The sequence below is a fragment of the Triturus cristatus genome, chromosome 12 (genome assembly GCF_964204655.1).
Source record: "Triturus cristatus chromosome 12, aTriCri1.1, whole genome shotgun sequence".
NCBI lineage: Eukaryota > Metazoa > Chordata > Amphibia > Caudata > Salamandridae > Triturus > Triturus cristatus.
The window spans coordinates 37,491,600-37,507,500 of NC_140595.1; the positions used below are offsets into that span (position 1 = coordinate 37,491,600).

At 43.1% G+C, this 15,901-nt stretch overlaps 1 protein-coding gene across 5 annotated transcripts in view; it reads right to left on the reverse strand.

Annotated features, from left to right (window-relative positions):
* LOC146772341 (beta-1,4-galactosyltransferase 1-like) overlaps positions 1-15,901 on the reverse strand; it is a 298,282-nt gene that overhangs the window by 46,106 nt on the left and 236,275 nt on the right. For all 5 annotated transcript variants that reach the window (XM_085637912.1, XM_085637911.1, XM_085637908.1 and 2 more), the window contains one exon: positions 12,696-12,883. In XM_085637912.1, the coding sequence (XP_085494038.1) occupies positions 12,696-12,883 (188 nt within the window). The remainder of the gene's footprint in view (positions 1-12,695; positions 12,884-15,901) is intronic.

Genomic DNA, 15,901 nt, shown 5'->3' on the forward strand with positions numbered 1-15,901 from the left:
GTGTCTGACCCCTGTGGTCGTGGATAATGCGCTCAGCGATCACAATTGTATCACCATTGAGACACTTCTCTGGAAGGAGAAGCATGGTCCTAACATTCGTACCATTGCCAATATTGAACCGCATCGACCAAATGGAACTAGAATTAGATGGAAAGGGGATAAAGCGGAGCTCGTGTCAAATTCCATTGTCTCAAGTTGTTTGGTAGAAATCACTACCATTTTAGAAAGTGAGGAGGTTACCGACCAAGTTGTGCATAATTTTACCAATATTAATCATATTATAGATAATAAATTTACCAAACATGGAAAGGCCAAGTTATTTAAACAAAACGGGTGGTTTGACCATGCTAGTACCATTGCACTAAAGGGGCTCAAAACCGCTTTGGCAGCCAAGCCAAGAGATAATAGTGTGGTTAGAGATCTTAGAGCCACCTATCAGGCTGCAGTCAAACACAGGAAGTCCGAATTAAGGCAAGAGGCCTGGGACAAACTTGATCAGGCAGCGGCTACTTCAGATTCCTCTTTATTTTGGGATACGGTTAATTGCCCGTTCCTAAAGGATGATAAGATGCCCGAACTGACGGCTAACGTCAGTGAGGGAAGAACAAATGTTACTTACCTGTAAACTGTGGTTCTCCAGTATTGGTGTCTTTCATAGATTCACATGCTTGAATATTCCCCGTCGTCGAAGTGGGAGTCCCACGGTACATAACAAAGCAATGTAGTAACAACCCAAGCCCATTAGGCATAAAAGAAAGAAAAAACCATAGAGTTTTCACAGATAGACAACTTGTCACCTCTATAACATATCACTGTCATTATGTTCTAGGCCAAATCCAGCCAATCAGGCGTCCGCACCCTCTAGAACCCTCTCCCCAGAGACTCAGGCTCTCAGATTTTCGTAGCACAAGAGTGACAAAGTCAAATACACAATAGAGCCTCTGAGGGGAGGTGGGTGGGTCGCATGTGAATCTATGAAATACACCAATACTGGCGAACCACAGTTTACAGGTAAGTAACATTTGTTCTTCTCCAGTATTGGGGTGTCTTTCATAGATTCACATGCTTGAATAAGAGTAGTGAGCAGTGCAGCAGAATAATACAAGGTACATAATAATCAAAACAACAGCATATACAGTGCAGAAGACTATATGCATATAAAAGCCATATATATATATATATATATATTCACTGAAAAAACCATAGGTTTCACACATGTTATAGTTAGCGGAAATTTTACTGATAAAAAAACCGATGAAATTCCCCCGTTATAGTTAGTGCAGGCAACTATAACTCACGCGACCGCAATCCTCTGCTGATGACATATGTGTCTTTATGAAAAAAAAATATTTGTAATATATGTATAGCTAAAATTTAATGGAAGAAGGCATGGGCAAATAAGTGTCTAAATACAGTATTAGCATCAGCAGAGGATTGCGGTCGCGTGAGCCTGCACTAACTATAACGGGGGAATTTCATTGGTTTTTTATCAGTAAAATTTCCGCTAACTATAACATGTGTGAAACCTATGTTTTTTTCAGTGAATTTGCAAGGTTTTTTAAATGCTAATTCCTAACTATAACGTGTGTGAAACCTATGGTTTTTTCAGTGAATTTGTACGGTTTTTTAAATGCTAAGTTACTTTACGACATTCGTGGCGTGCGCGCCCACTTAACGCAGTTCGTTCCGTGCGCGCACGGTGCGCTACGCGCACCGCGTGCCCACGTTACGCTAGATGGGCCATGTACGGACGATGCGCTTCGCGCACCGTGCGCACATGGAGGACATATGATGCGCTTCGTTGTGAAAGGTAATATTTTATTTTTTTACTATAATACAGAAGCCATGCACAACTGGTGGCCTTCGGGCACCATTTGCACATGGGGTGGGGAGAGTGTGGATATTTTTTTTTTTTAATCATTTTTAACGTACGCGTACGGTAAGCGTAATCGGCGAAATTATCGAAAAAATGAAAATTCCGTTTTTGGCTTTAGGGGAACTTTGGGGACTCCCTCAACAGGTCTAGGTGCTTAGGAGCTGTCTAAACAGCCCCTTTACATGTTTTTGCTCTTTGTTTTTTAACCCCCTCTCAGAGTGCGAGAGAGAAAATGGCGGCCGCCACTTCCTGGTTTCGACCGATTCGAATGTTTACTAAGATCTAACAGCCAATCAGAATCGCGCTCGCGCACGTCACCGTACGCGTACGGTAAGCGCACCGTAAGCGCACCGTAAGCTGGCTCAGATATATATATTGATTTAAAGGCTATTTTCTCAGAATCTACTGAACAGATTTACACCAAACCTACAAAAGGCACTTCCTTGACCTGTAGACTACCTCTCTGCCAAATTTCAAGGAACTCTGTTCAGCCGTTCGGGCTGTAGCTGTGTCTAAAGGTCCTATGGAAAAATGCATGGGAAAAACGCGTTTTGGGACCCCCCTTTTATCTCAGCCCCCGCTTGACGAATCCCCCCGAGACTTTCAGGGTAGGAGCGGAGCGTAGCGCCCCATTAGTTTTGAAAATGTCACGAGGATTCGTCGACCGGCGCCAAAGTTATTCCAAATAGAATGTTGCGGTTTTCTTATGGAAACAGGGTCCTAACTATAACTACCTACTGGCGACCGCCAGTAGGTAGTATATATATATATATATATATATATATATATATATATATATATATATATATATATATATATATATATCTACTATACATAATAAATAAAAGTACCTTGTATGCAGGAGGAGGGAAGCATCAGAGGCTCACCTTATTTAAAAAGATTACGAAGGACTGCTTGTCCCACGGCTGTGTCCGTGTTGTCTGCAGCATCCAGACAGTAGTGTCTCGTAAAGGTGTGTCTGCTGGACCAAGTCGCCGCTCTACAGATGGATTGAAGAGGGACTCCAGCAAAAAGCGCAGTAGAAGAAGAAACCTTCCTTGTGGAGTGCGCTTTCACGGCAGCAGCGAGAGGTTTTCCTGCTTGTTGATGGCAAAAGGTAATAGCAGAGGATATCCAACGTGTTATAGATTGTTTGGTGACAGGATGACCTTGTCGCATGCGTCCGTAGGCGACAAAGAGTTGGTCATTTTTACGAATGGCAGCAGTTCTCTGAAGATAAAATTTGAGACATCTCTTGACATCCAAAGAATGAAGTGACTTTTCTGCAAAAGTTTGAGGATTAGGAAAACACGTTTTTAAAACAACCGGCTGATGGAGGTGGAAATCAGATGGCACTTTAGGGATATAGGCCGGATTGGTGCGAAGCAGGACAGAGTCCTTAGTAAATTGAAGAAAAGGTGGGTTAATGGTAAATGCTTGCAAGTCACTGACCCGGCGTGAAGATGTAAGAGCTAGGAGAAGAGAAGTCTTCCACGTGACATGTTTGAGGCTGACCTTATGGATTGGCTCGAATGGTGATTTCATGAGCTGTGCCAATACAATGTTTAAATGCCACGGAGGAGGAGGCCGACGTATCGGAGGAAACATCCGAAAAAGTCCTTTGAAAAACTGTTGCATTACTCTTGACGAGTAAAGGGAGTTAGAGCCATCTTGACGGAATCGTGAGATTGCCGCTAAAAAGACTTTAAGGGTAGCATATGAAAGGCCTGATTTTGCTAGATGCAAAAAGAAAGGTAAAAGTTGCTCTGGCTTGGAATGTATGGGATGAATTTTGGCATCACTGCACCATGAACAAAATCGTTTCCATTTGAGTTTATACGTTTTTACAGTAGAAGGAGCTCTAGCCTTTGCTAAGACTTCTCTGCACTCCAAAGGGATGTCCAAATTCACAAATTCAAAGTACTCAGGTTCCAAGCCGCTAAGTGTAGAGACGCAGGATCGGGATGACAAATTTGACCGTGTTCCATGGTCAAAAGATTCGGAAGAGGACGAAGCATGATTGGTTCGCACTGAGACAGTAGCAGCAGCTCCGTGAACCATATTTGTCGAGGCCATCGGGGGACTATTAGGATGAGCCGACAGGGTTCTTTCCTCATTTTCCGTAGAACCTTGGGGACTAGAGGAATCGGTGGAAAGGCGTAAGCATAAATTGTGGACCAGTTCATCAAAAAGGCATTCCCGCATGACTTTGGTTGGGGAAGCCAACTTGCGTAGAACTGGCATTTCCGGTTCAGATAGGTTGCAAAAAGGTCCATATTCGGGGGACCCCATAGCTGGAATATGTGCTCCAAAGTGGGTTGGTGCAATTCCCACTCGTGATTGGTCGTGGAGGATCTGCTTAGGGAATCCGCCAGAATGTTGGACGCTCCCGGAACATGTACTGCTGTGAGGGCAATGTGATGTTGAATCGCCCAATCCCAAATCTTTTGAGCCTGAAGGGACAACAGAACGGACCTCCTTGCTTGTTGATATAGTGCATGCACGTTGTGTTGTCCAACGGATCAACACCGTGCTTCCGTGAATGATGGTTCTGAAAGCTTTTAAAGCCAGAAAGATGGCCAGTAATTCTAACAGGTTGATGTGTCTCGTCTTTTGATGAACAGACCACTTGCCCTTCACAGTTAGGCCTTGCAAGTGGGCGCCCCAACCCTCGAGAGATGCGTCGGTGGTGAGGGTAAATTGTGGAGTGTCCGCTAGAAAAGGACGCCCCGCGGAGACATGATCTTCGTGAGTCCGCCACAAAAGAGCTCTTTTTAAGCAATGAGTGACACTGACCAAGTCGTTGAAAGTGCCCGAGACCTGAGCCCATTGCTTGTCCAGTTCTTCTTGGACAGGTCTCATCTTCAGGCGGCAGAGAGGGACTAGAGGAATGCAGGACGACAACATCCCTAGGAAAGATTTCAACTGTCGGACAGAAACAAACCCTTTTAGATGGATAGAGGCCGCTAGATCGCGAAGACGTTGTCGTCGTTCGTGCGACACAAAAGCTTTCCCTAGAGTGGTATCCAGAATGGCTCCCAAGAACAATCTGTTCTGAGCTGGGTGCAACTGAGATTTTTCTAAGTTCAGTGTGAGGCCCAGAGACTGGAAAAGGGATCTGCAAAACAGAGTTTGTTTGGACGCTAGTTCGAAAGACTTCGCCTTTAGAAGGCAGTCGTCTAAGTAGGGAAAGATTTGAACTCCCTGAAGGCGAAGGTAAGCCGCCACCGGTGCAAGGACTTTTGTGAACACTCGGGGAGCAGAACGAAGGCCGAATGGCAGGACCTTGAATTGAAAATCTCGTCCGGCCACTCTGAATCTGAGGAATTTTCTGTGTCGTGGTAATATGGGAAGATGAAAATAAGCATCTTGTAGATCTAGTGTTGTCATGAATTCTCCTTGAGAGAGAAAAGGAAGGATTTCTTGAAGGGACAACATACGGAAAGTTTGTGTCTTTATGTATTTGTTCAGGGCTCGCAAATCCAAAATGGGACGCCATTCTCCCGATTTCTTCTGTACAAGGAAGAACCTTGAGTAGAACCCCCTGCCCTTCTGTAGTTTTGACACCACTTCGATCGCGCCCTTACTCAATAAAATGTTTAGCTGCTTCAGTAGCTCTTTCAAATGTGCAGGAGGAGGACCTCTTGGTGGAGTATTTGGAGGAATCTTTATAAATTCCAAAGCGTGTCCCCTGCGCACAATATCGAGAACCCATTGATCTGTGGTTATTTGCGACCATTTGGAGAAGAAGCGGGAGATTCGACCTCCAAGTTTTGGAGGAGTCCGTGACTGAGGGTAGCGAGAGTCATTGTTTCTTTGAGGAATCCTTTCCTCTGTAGGAAGATTTGCCTCTGTATTGTCTGTAGTTGGAAGAATTTTGCTGCCGATAAGATTGCTGGTTTTGTGAGGAATAGCGGTTTTGTCCTTGCCTGTATTGGTTGGAATTACCACGAAAGGAAGAAGAGGAACCACGACCTCTTGCGCCTCGAAAAGGCTGTTTTTTGAACTGCAAAGTTCCTAGAGCACGAGCTGTGTCAGTGTCCTTCTTGATGGCTTGAAGGGCATCATCTATATGCTGGCCAAAAAGGGACTCGCCGTCGTAAGGCATGTCCAGGATTTTTGTTTGCACCTCTTGACGAAAGGACGTAGCCCGTAACCACCTGACGCCGGAGGAGCGCAGAACCAGCCAAAAGACGGAAGCCAGAAGAAGACACATCAATGGCGCAGTCTATGATTTCCGAAGAAATTCTTTCTCCTTCTTGGAGAATCTTCAAAGCCTCTGACCTGGATGATTCAGGAATGAGATTAATCAGAGATGAAATGTCCGACCACATCTGGCGATCGTAGCGGCCCAAGATCGCCAAAGAATTGGCCGCTCGAACCGTAGCTGCCGCCATAGTGGAAAATGTTTTCCCTATACCATCCAGCCGTCGACCTTCGCGATCTGGAGGTGCCGACAAAGGAGATGAAGGGTTCCTAGACCGGCGTTGGGCTGCCTGAGTAATAATAGAATCAGGCTTTGTTTGTGAAGTCAAACAGGCTGGAGAATTTGGAGGAGCCTTGTATTTTTTGTCTATCCTAGGAAGGATGGCCGGAATCGAATTAGGAGTCTGCATCAATTTAAGGCCCTCTTGCCATATAAAATCAATGATCGGAATGCAGCGGACCTGCTTTTGAGGTTGGTCCTTAAAGTCATATAAGAAGCAATCCTCCTCTCTGGTTGTCATAGGGAGGTGAAATCTTTTCGCTGCTCTTTCCATGAGCAAATGAAAACCACAAATGTCAACTGGAGGAGAATCCAAAGGGGCTGGATCAGCGGGAGAAGGTGTTTGAATCTGATAGTTGTCCCAGTCAGAAAGGAGGGAAGCAACATCCAGCTCACCTTCCTCCTTGTCGGCGTCATCATCTTGTTCCTCGACAATATCTTTCAGTGGGGTTGGAGGAACTCCAAGACATTGTTCTCTAGGTACTGATGTAGGTGTGATAACTGTTTCCCTAGGAAAAACAGGTTGTTGAGGTGTCTGCGGCGTTGGAGTGGTATGGCCAGACCGCGGAAAACGGCGATTATAATCATCCAGCATGTACTGTAAATTGGAAATTAGACTTAAAGGCAATTGTGCCATTTGAGGTTCCTGAACTGGACGTGTGTCATAAGATGAGAAATCATCTTGTTGTAAGTCTTCGTCATCATCATCCGACTCCTGACATTTAATTAGAAGTTCTGAAGGACTGCGAGCAGCCCGAAATCTATCATCCTCGTAGTCTTCATTGTCAGAAGAAAACAGCACTTCAGGAGGCTGTACAGGTGTTTTAAGTGGCAGCAGGGTATCCAGAGACGAATGCCGTCGTTGAAGCAGAGAGTTTGAAGTCTCTAATGGTAGCAAATCCAGAGTTGGAGTCGTCGCCGTTGTTGCTGGCGGTGAAATTCGACGTTGAACAGCCGTCGACGACACCACCGTCGACGACGCAGTCACCGTCGACGACGAAGCCACCGACGACGAGGTAATCGTCGAAGACAAAGCCACCGTCGTCGACGAAACTACCGTCGACGGCAGAGCCACCGCCGACGAAGAGGCCACCCTCGTCGACGAAGCACCCGCCGACAACGAAGCTGCCGTCGACGATGAACCACTCTTCGACGACGAAGCACCCCTCGACGACGAAGCACCCGTCGACGATGTTTTCTTCTGCTTCTGCTTGATAGTCGTCGACGACGAAGTTAAGGGTAGCGTCGATGAAATGGGTCTCACCTTAACTGACACCAGCGTCGACGGTGAAGACGCAGACGACATGATCATGGTTGGCTTCATAGACATAGATGCCGAGGTCGTCGACGTAGATGCGACGATGGCAGCTCTCGTCGACGGAGGAAGCGTAGATGAGCTCGTCGACGAGAGAGGCAGTTTCTGAGGTAAAAACTGCGCAGATGGAGTCTTAGACGCCTGAGAATCCGATCTCGGGGGCGTCAATGAAACAGAGAGACTCCTGGGGGGAGAAATCACCCCTCTTGAAGTAGAAGGCTGTGAAGAAATCTTTTCTCCATGCTGTTTCTTCATCACTTTAGGTCTAGGAGAAACCTTTTGAGAGTCACAGGACCTTTTCAGAGAGGGAGCAGTGTGGATGGAAGATACACTCTCCACATCAGAAACAGGATTTTCTGAAGTTTTTAACTTCTGTAGCCACAGAAGGAGACGCCCTTCTCTGTCCTTCAAAGTTTTTTGTGAGAAGGTTCTGCAAAGTTTACAGTCTTTTACCTGATGTTCAGGATATTAACAATAAATGCATTTTTTGTGAGGATCTTCAGAATGAAGTCTCAGTTTACCACAGCTCCCACAAGGTCTGAAGAGGGACTTCTTGGTTGAAGACATCATAAACCCAATCTTCTGTGAAGTATGAGAAGAAAAAAACTGAGCAAGCTCAGGGAGACTCCCTTCACACGACGTGCGGTAGAAAATCTGAGAGCCTGAGTCTCTGGGGAGAGGGTTCTAGAGGGTGCGGACACCTGATTGGCTGGATTTGGCTTAGAACATAATGACAGTGATATGTTATAGAGGTGACAAGTTGTCTATCTGTGAAAACTCTATGGTTTTTTTCTTTCTTTTATGCCTAATGGGCTTGGGTTGTTACTACATTGCTTTGTTATGTACCGTGGGACTCCCACTTCGACGACGGGGAATATTCAAGCATGTGAATCTATGAAAGACACCCCAATACTGGAGAAACTGGGTTTCCCACTTCTCTGTGATCTTCGATTCAGATAGACAGAGGGGTGTGCATGAAGATGATTGGCCTATCATCCCTCTGAACATTTCTACAGCCGAAGTACAGGGAAGTATCACCTTAAGCAGCGGTGGGAAGGCCCAGGGTCCCGATGGGGTGCCTATCGATCTGTATAAATTAGTCCCTGAGCTGTGGGGCCCATTGTTAACAAATGTTTTTAATGCGGCAGTATGCAATGGAGTCCCATCTACTTGGGAGGAATCCATTATTATTCCTATTTATAAGAAGGGAGACAGGGGTGACGTGAAGAATTATCGCCCAATCTCTCTTCTTGATTCCTCTGTGAAAATCATGAGCAGGGTGCTCTTGGTCAGGTTGGAAGAGTGGGCCGATTCTAATAACATTCTGGCCAATTGCCAATATGGTTTTAGGAAGGGTCGAGGGACCGTTGAACAATGTCTCAACCTCGACCTCCTTATTGGGAAATATACGAGGGCTAAGAAAGGCTCTCTCTATCTCTGCTTTGCAGATTTGAGCAGTGCCTTCGATATGGTGGACCATAGTATTTTATGGGCCAAACTGCTTGATTTGGGGGCACCCGAGGGTATTATTTATTTCCTGGCACGACTTTATTCCAACCTTAGTACCAGTGTTCGTTATGGACCGGGAGGGGAGTGTACCCCCAAGTTTAAGATCGGGCGTAGTATAAGACAAGGGTGTGTTCTTGCCCCCCTTCTCTTTACCCTTTTTATCAATGAAGTCGATTCTGCCCTAAAGACTGTGGCGGCAGATGCCCCGAAAATCAATGATTTTAACGTCCCGGTATTACTTTATGCGGATGAGGCCGTGATCCTATCCAGGACTCCTATTGGCCTTCAACGTCTGATGGACAGGTTTTCTATGTTCATCAAGGATAGAAAGCTATTGATCAACAAATCCAAAACCCATATCTTGGAATGTGGTCTGGGGCGTAATATACCCCATTCCTATTTCATTGATGGGCATAAGGTGCAAACGGTGAACTCCTTTAACTATCTTGGCATCAATTTTACTAAGAATGATTGCTGGTCCAGGGAGATTACCTATGTCCGGGCCAAGATGGCTAAATGTGCTCATGGGGTGTTCAAGTTTGCTAGTAAAATTGCGGATAAACGGATTAAAGACATGTTAACAATTTATCAAATGAGATGTCTTTCGATTGCCCTTTATGGTGCTGGAGTTTGGGGCCACTACTCGGCCCGGAGTCTCCAAGTGGAGGAAAAGCTCTTTCTTAAGAGACTTTTGTGTCTGCCCATATCTGCCTCTAACGATCTGGCGCATAAAGAGCTTGGGATTCAACACCTTTCAGACCAAATTACCTTAAGACCATTAATGTTATGGCGTGCCATCTGGTCTAAGGAAGAGACTTCCCTAAATAGAGCTATCATCCGAGACTGTTTTTCAATCGATTACCATATGAAGATTCCCTGGATTAAATTTGTTGTCAATAGTTTTTTAGAGATCTATGGATTTGATATCAGTAAGGACATGTATGCTGCTTCCAGTTTGTCAAAGGGTGAGATGAAGACCATCTTTATGAGCCATAAATCAGAGAGGCGGGAGAGGATTGGTGGCCATTCTTCCACATGTATGCTCTATGGTAGATATAGTGAGACTGTGGGCTACCAACCGTATTTGAGTTATGTTACTAGAGTTTCCCACCAGTTTGTTTTAACCAGATTAAGGTTGGGGACTGTGCACCATTTGGTGGCTTTCCCCTGTATTAAAAAATATCCGATTGGCCCATGCTAATGTGATCATTCATCCGCACAAAGCACTATGCACTTTTTATTGCTTTGTAAATTCTATGGTAACTTTCGTTCAGCCTTCTTAAAACCTATTTTTGTGAAGTATGGAATCCGAAATGTCCATGACTCTATGAAGCTGTTTTTTAACCCTAACCCTGATGTCTATTTTTTTACTGCAACTTTTCTCCTACAAGCTGTTAAAGCAAGGAACAGCATGATATTTTAACCGTTTTTTAATCTTGTATTCTGTACTGTATATTTAACTTATGGTTATTATGATTTCGTTTTTGATGTTTGTATGTATGTGCTTTTATGGACTTTGTGTTTAAGCTCCGAATAAAGCCTTATGAAATGAAATGAAAAAATGCATCGCTGTCTTACCCTTCTCTCTACGATGAATGATGCAGTGCACTCGCCCTTATCCACATATCGAACCCTAGCTTTGATGCCAGAGTGCAATTGCCTCAAGAAGTCTAAAAGCGGCGGCTCCACACCTAAATTGGCCATTATAATCCATAATTTATCGTGCTCTACACAATCAAAGGCAGAGGATAAGTCTACAAATGCAAAATAAGCAGTCTACCATGTTTAGCCAGGATGTATTTCCCAATTAATAGGTTCAGATTAAACCCTGCACATCTGTGCCAAGACCTGGTTGAAAGTCAAATTGCAACTCAGATAAAATATTATTTGTTTTGGCCCAGTCCTGAAGTTTATTTAGTTCGATGAGTCCAGCCACCTTGACAAAGAATCAAGAAGTGAGATTGGCCGGTAACAAGCGGGATTCTGGCGGTCACCTTTCTTGTATATCGGAACGAAGAGTGATTCCGATCAGGTATCAAAGAAACCTAGGGTACAACAAGCTGTTATAACTCGTGTAAGTAGTGGGCCCCACAGGGCAATATTAGCTTTGAAGAGGTCTACTGGTATCTCATCGGGGCCAGAAGCTTTACCCCCTTTCCTTGCTTCAGGAGCTAAATTAACTTCTATCAGGGTGACCTGAAGGCTTATTAGAGATCTACGGTGCAGGGGGGCAATTGTGCTCGTAATTGTTGGAGCACTATCAGTTCCTATCTTCTCTACTGGAAGTCTATACATATGAGAGTAGTGATTCACCCATTCCTCTTTGCTGATCGCAATCTCTATGGTTGGTGTATCCTGGGGGCTCAGGAAGGGGGCGTTTACGGCCCGCCAGAACGCATTATTATCTCTAACCAACGTTGCTTCGTGCAGCGCCCTCCATGCATCCTCTCTCATGCCCTTCGTGCGATCTCTAAGTGCTTGTTTATACTCCAATCTACATGCTTTGATTTCTTACTTAGCTTACAAAGGTTTGTGTAGCGCATGTTTCAGGTTCCTATATGCCCTCGTACATCTAGTGTCAAACCAACCGTGATTTTTCTTGTTCCCTTTTCTATTCTTGACCAATAAGCCTTCCTTAATTCCATGAGTAATCAATTTAAGGATTCCAAAATCTTAACATGATCCACATTCTCATCTAAACAAGCTACAAAAGCTTTGTAGTGTTTACCCAAAAGCTGCTTGATAAAATTAACAGGATCAACTTTGGACCACCGTAAAGAGTAACCATTAGTTCTGTTGAGAGAAATATTATTAACCACATGTGAGCACTTACCCTATCTTTTTATTGCTTTGCTAGGCAGTTTAAAACTTACGCTCTGCGGAAAGTGATCACTTAGAGGATTGTTATGTGTTTTAAAACCCTTAACTCGAGATGAATGCCTATTTGACGTTATCACAATCTATAATCGTGTTCGCACCTCTTCCATTAAAGGTGCAGTCGAATGGTACTAGTGGAGCGCATAATTCATTAGCGAAGCCTAAATCAAACTGGAACATAATATAATTCAAATTATCCCCATAAAGCGAATGAGGGAAAAGGGTATAGCCTATAGCACCATCTAATGTTATACCACAGGTTTTTTCCACATAATGTGGACACAGACTAATAATAAAACCTCCACTCCGAAGTACAAACATGTCTTTAACGGTGTCATTATGTATGTACGCAAAATCGTTACCCTTAGACATTGTCTAAGGGCCACGCAAATCTGCTCAGGCGGAGCGTTATAATAATTTATCACAACTGCACAAGAATGTTTATTGATTTCAATAGTGATAATTTGATAATAAATGTTAGATGCCAGCAGCTTTATCTTGGTCGCATTCATATAATTCGAAATGTATGTACATAATCCTCCTTTAGGCTGAAGTATGAAAAGATTCGACCCTCTACCCAAGTTTCTTGGAAGCAGAGCATAAAATGACAGATGCAAACAATAATCAGTTACCTGAAGCCAAATTTGTCCACAGCATTTGCCATGTGCCGAGGATTGCTGCCACACCGATATAAGTTCCTGTCATTCATGGGGATGATGTCAATGTCCGAGAAGACAAAACAGTTGTAATCGTACTCCTTCTGGGCCTCGTTGAAACCCACGTTCATCAGCTTGGCTCGGTTAAATGTTGTGTCCCCAAACTACAAAGAGAAACAGAAAGATGTTAGGAATGTGCAAAAAATACATTATATGGTATTAATTATTAGAGCATGCAACAGAGAGGAATGTCCAAAAAGCACATCATAAGATTTTATCAATTACAGTATTCAACAGAGAGGAATGTGGAAAAAACATCATGAGATTTTATTAATTACAGCATGCAACAGAAAGGAATCTGCAAAAAACACATCATAAGGTATTAATTAGAGCATGGAACAGAGAGGAATGTGAAAAAAACACATCATAAGGTATTAATTAGAGCATGGAACAGAGAGGAATGTGCAAAAAACACATCATAAGGTATTATTAATTAGAGCATGGAACAGAGGAATGTGCAAAAAACACATCATAAGGTATTAATTAGAGCATGGAACAGAGAGGAATGTGATAAAAACACATCATAAGGTATTAATTAGAGCATGGAACAGAGAGGAATGTGAAAAAACACATCATAAGGTATTAATTAGAGCATGGAACAGAGAGGAATGTGCAAAAAACACATCATAAGGTATTATTAATTAGAGCATGGAGCAGAGGAATGTGCAAAAAACACATCATAAGGTATTATTAATTAGAGCATGGAACAGAGGAATGTGCAAAAAACACATCATAAGGTATTAATTAGAGCATGGAACAGAGAGGAATGTGAAAAAAACGCATCATAAAGTATTATTAATTACAGTATGCAACAGAGAGGAATGTGCAAAAACACATCATAAAGTGTTATTAATTAGAGCATGGAACAGAGAGGCATGTGCAAAAAGCACATCATAAAGTATTATTAATTAGAACATGCAACAGAGAGGAATGTGCAAAAAACGCATCATAAGGTATCATTAATTAGAGCATGGAACAGAGAGGAATAAGGAAAAAACACACCATAAGGCATTGTTAATTAGAGCATGGAACAGAGAGGGATGTGCAAAAACACACCATAAGGTATCATTAATTAGAGCATGGAACAGAGAGGAATAAGGAAAAAACACACCATAAGGCATTGTTAATTAGAGCATGGAACAGGGAGGAATGTGCAAAAACACACCATAAGGTATTATTAATTAGAGCATGGAACAGAGAGGAATGTGCAAAAACACACCATAAGGTATTATTAATTAGAGCATGGAACAGAGAGGAATGTGCAAAAACACACCATAAGGTATTATTAATTAGAGCATGGAACAGAGATGATTTCTGCTAAACATCACAGAAGTCCTATTTGACCTTCCAGGTGTTTGATTGCCCCTATTTCAAGGGTGTCAGAAAACAGACAACCCTACATTAAACCCACCTCCTGCTTCGACATCAACAAAAAGTCAGATGTTTGCGATTGTGAAAAACAGGGGCAAATTTCCTCCCAAAAGAATGAAAAAGAGAAATTATGGTAGAAACACTAAGTTGCATGTCAAAGAAAATTGAGAAGTGGAAACTCGTAATGTACCCCACAATGTGGGTACACTGATAGAACCCACATTCGGTGGCAGCAATACTTCCTTACCACACAAGCATGTTGGGATTCCCATCCAAGATTTTCTTGCCACCAAGTGTGTCCTCTATGGTTTTCTTTTGCATTCTTTTGGAAGGTCATGTTCCATGTTTTTCACAATCACATACATCTGACTTGTTTTCGAACCAAACGAGTATACGTTTCTGGTTTTTCAAAGAGCGTTCCTTCTTGAGATCCTCGTTGGTCAGTGTCTGGCATCCCTTGATGAATTGTAACAAAGAATTGACTGTCGCTTCATATGGCCGTCTTATCATCGGGATGACAGAAAATGAGGGTTGTTCACCTCATTGCCCCCTTTTAATCATCAGCTGGTTGGCTATATATGTGCCTACATTTGGGCAGACTTTGGGACTTAGAGTCATGGGTGATAATTCAAGGTTATTTGGCTTGCTTTGGTATCTATTATAGAGTAAGTACTGTAGCGAGGAAGACGGATGAGGAGCAGTGCTTTCTACAAGTAATTTTCATAACCCTACAATTCTTTGCACGCTACTTTCACCTGTCTACCCTCAATACATGAACCATTTGTTTAAATCTTTATTTTTTTAGATAGTTTAAAAAACAATATTTATCATTTTTAAAACTTACAAATAGTACCACGTTAGTGACAGTACATGAAATATGTTGTTGCAAAAACACAAATTTGCTCCATTGATGCAAGAAGGAATAGCATAGTTGACGGTTTGTTCTACACATACAACAATTTGTGTATCCGTTAGTAAGTCCAACAATAATCATATAATGACATATATAACCACTTCGTCCGCATCAGACCTTAGGGGGAAAACGCCATGTTCGAATGTATACACAAACAAGAAAACTGCAACGTATGTGTAACACAAAGCATAAGCCACGTTAATCAGCCCAGTCCATCTAATCTCCGTTGCTGCAAATAAATGTGTAGTGGTTGACAAATATTCCAAGGATGCGATGTGGGTGGTTGCAATGAAGCGTATAGCTCACGAGTGGTGTGGCAGACTATGAGACTTTTAATCCACTTTGCAGCAGTGGGACAGTGACTCCGGCCCCAGCATATCGCAATTTCATGTTTTGCCAACAAGACTACATTCGCTGTAAACCGTTGAATCCCCCTTGGGACATCATGTACATATCCCGGCAGTGCTAACAATGGTTCAGTTGTCAAGCTGGATTCCACCATCAAGGAGAGCTGTGCAAAGTTATCTGCCCAGTAGTTGCTTATGTGTATTCATATCCATGTTAGATGTATAATATCTGCTTCATCTGCATGGCATTTAGGGCAGGCCGAGGGTCGGATAGGGTCAATCATGGCCAAGAGACTGGGCATAATGCAAGTGTGTCTGAAAATTTTCAGTTTGTTTTTAAAGCTTTATTTAACGAATATAGGACCCGATGTAGATCTTGGTGGACGGGTTACTCCGTCACAACAGTGATGGCTATCCTGCCCAGCAAAATATAAATCCTGTTCGATATAATGGGATTTATATTTCAGTGGATGGGATATCCGTCACTGTCG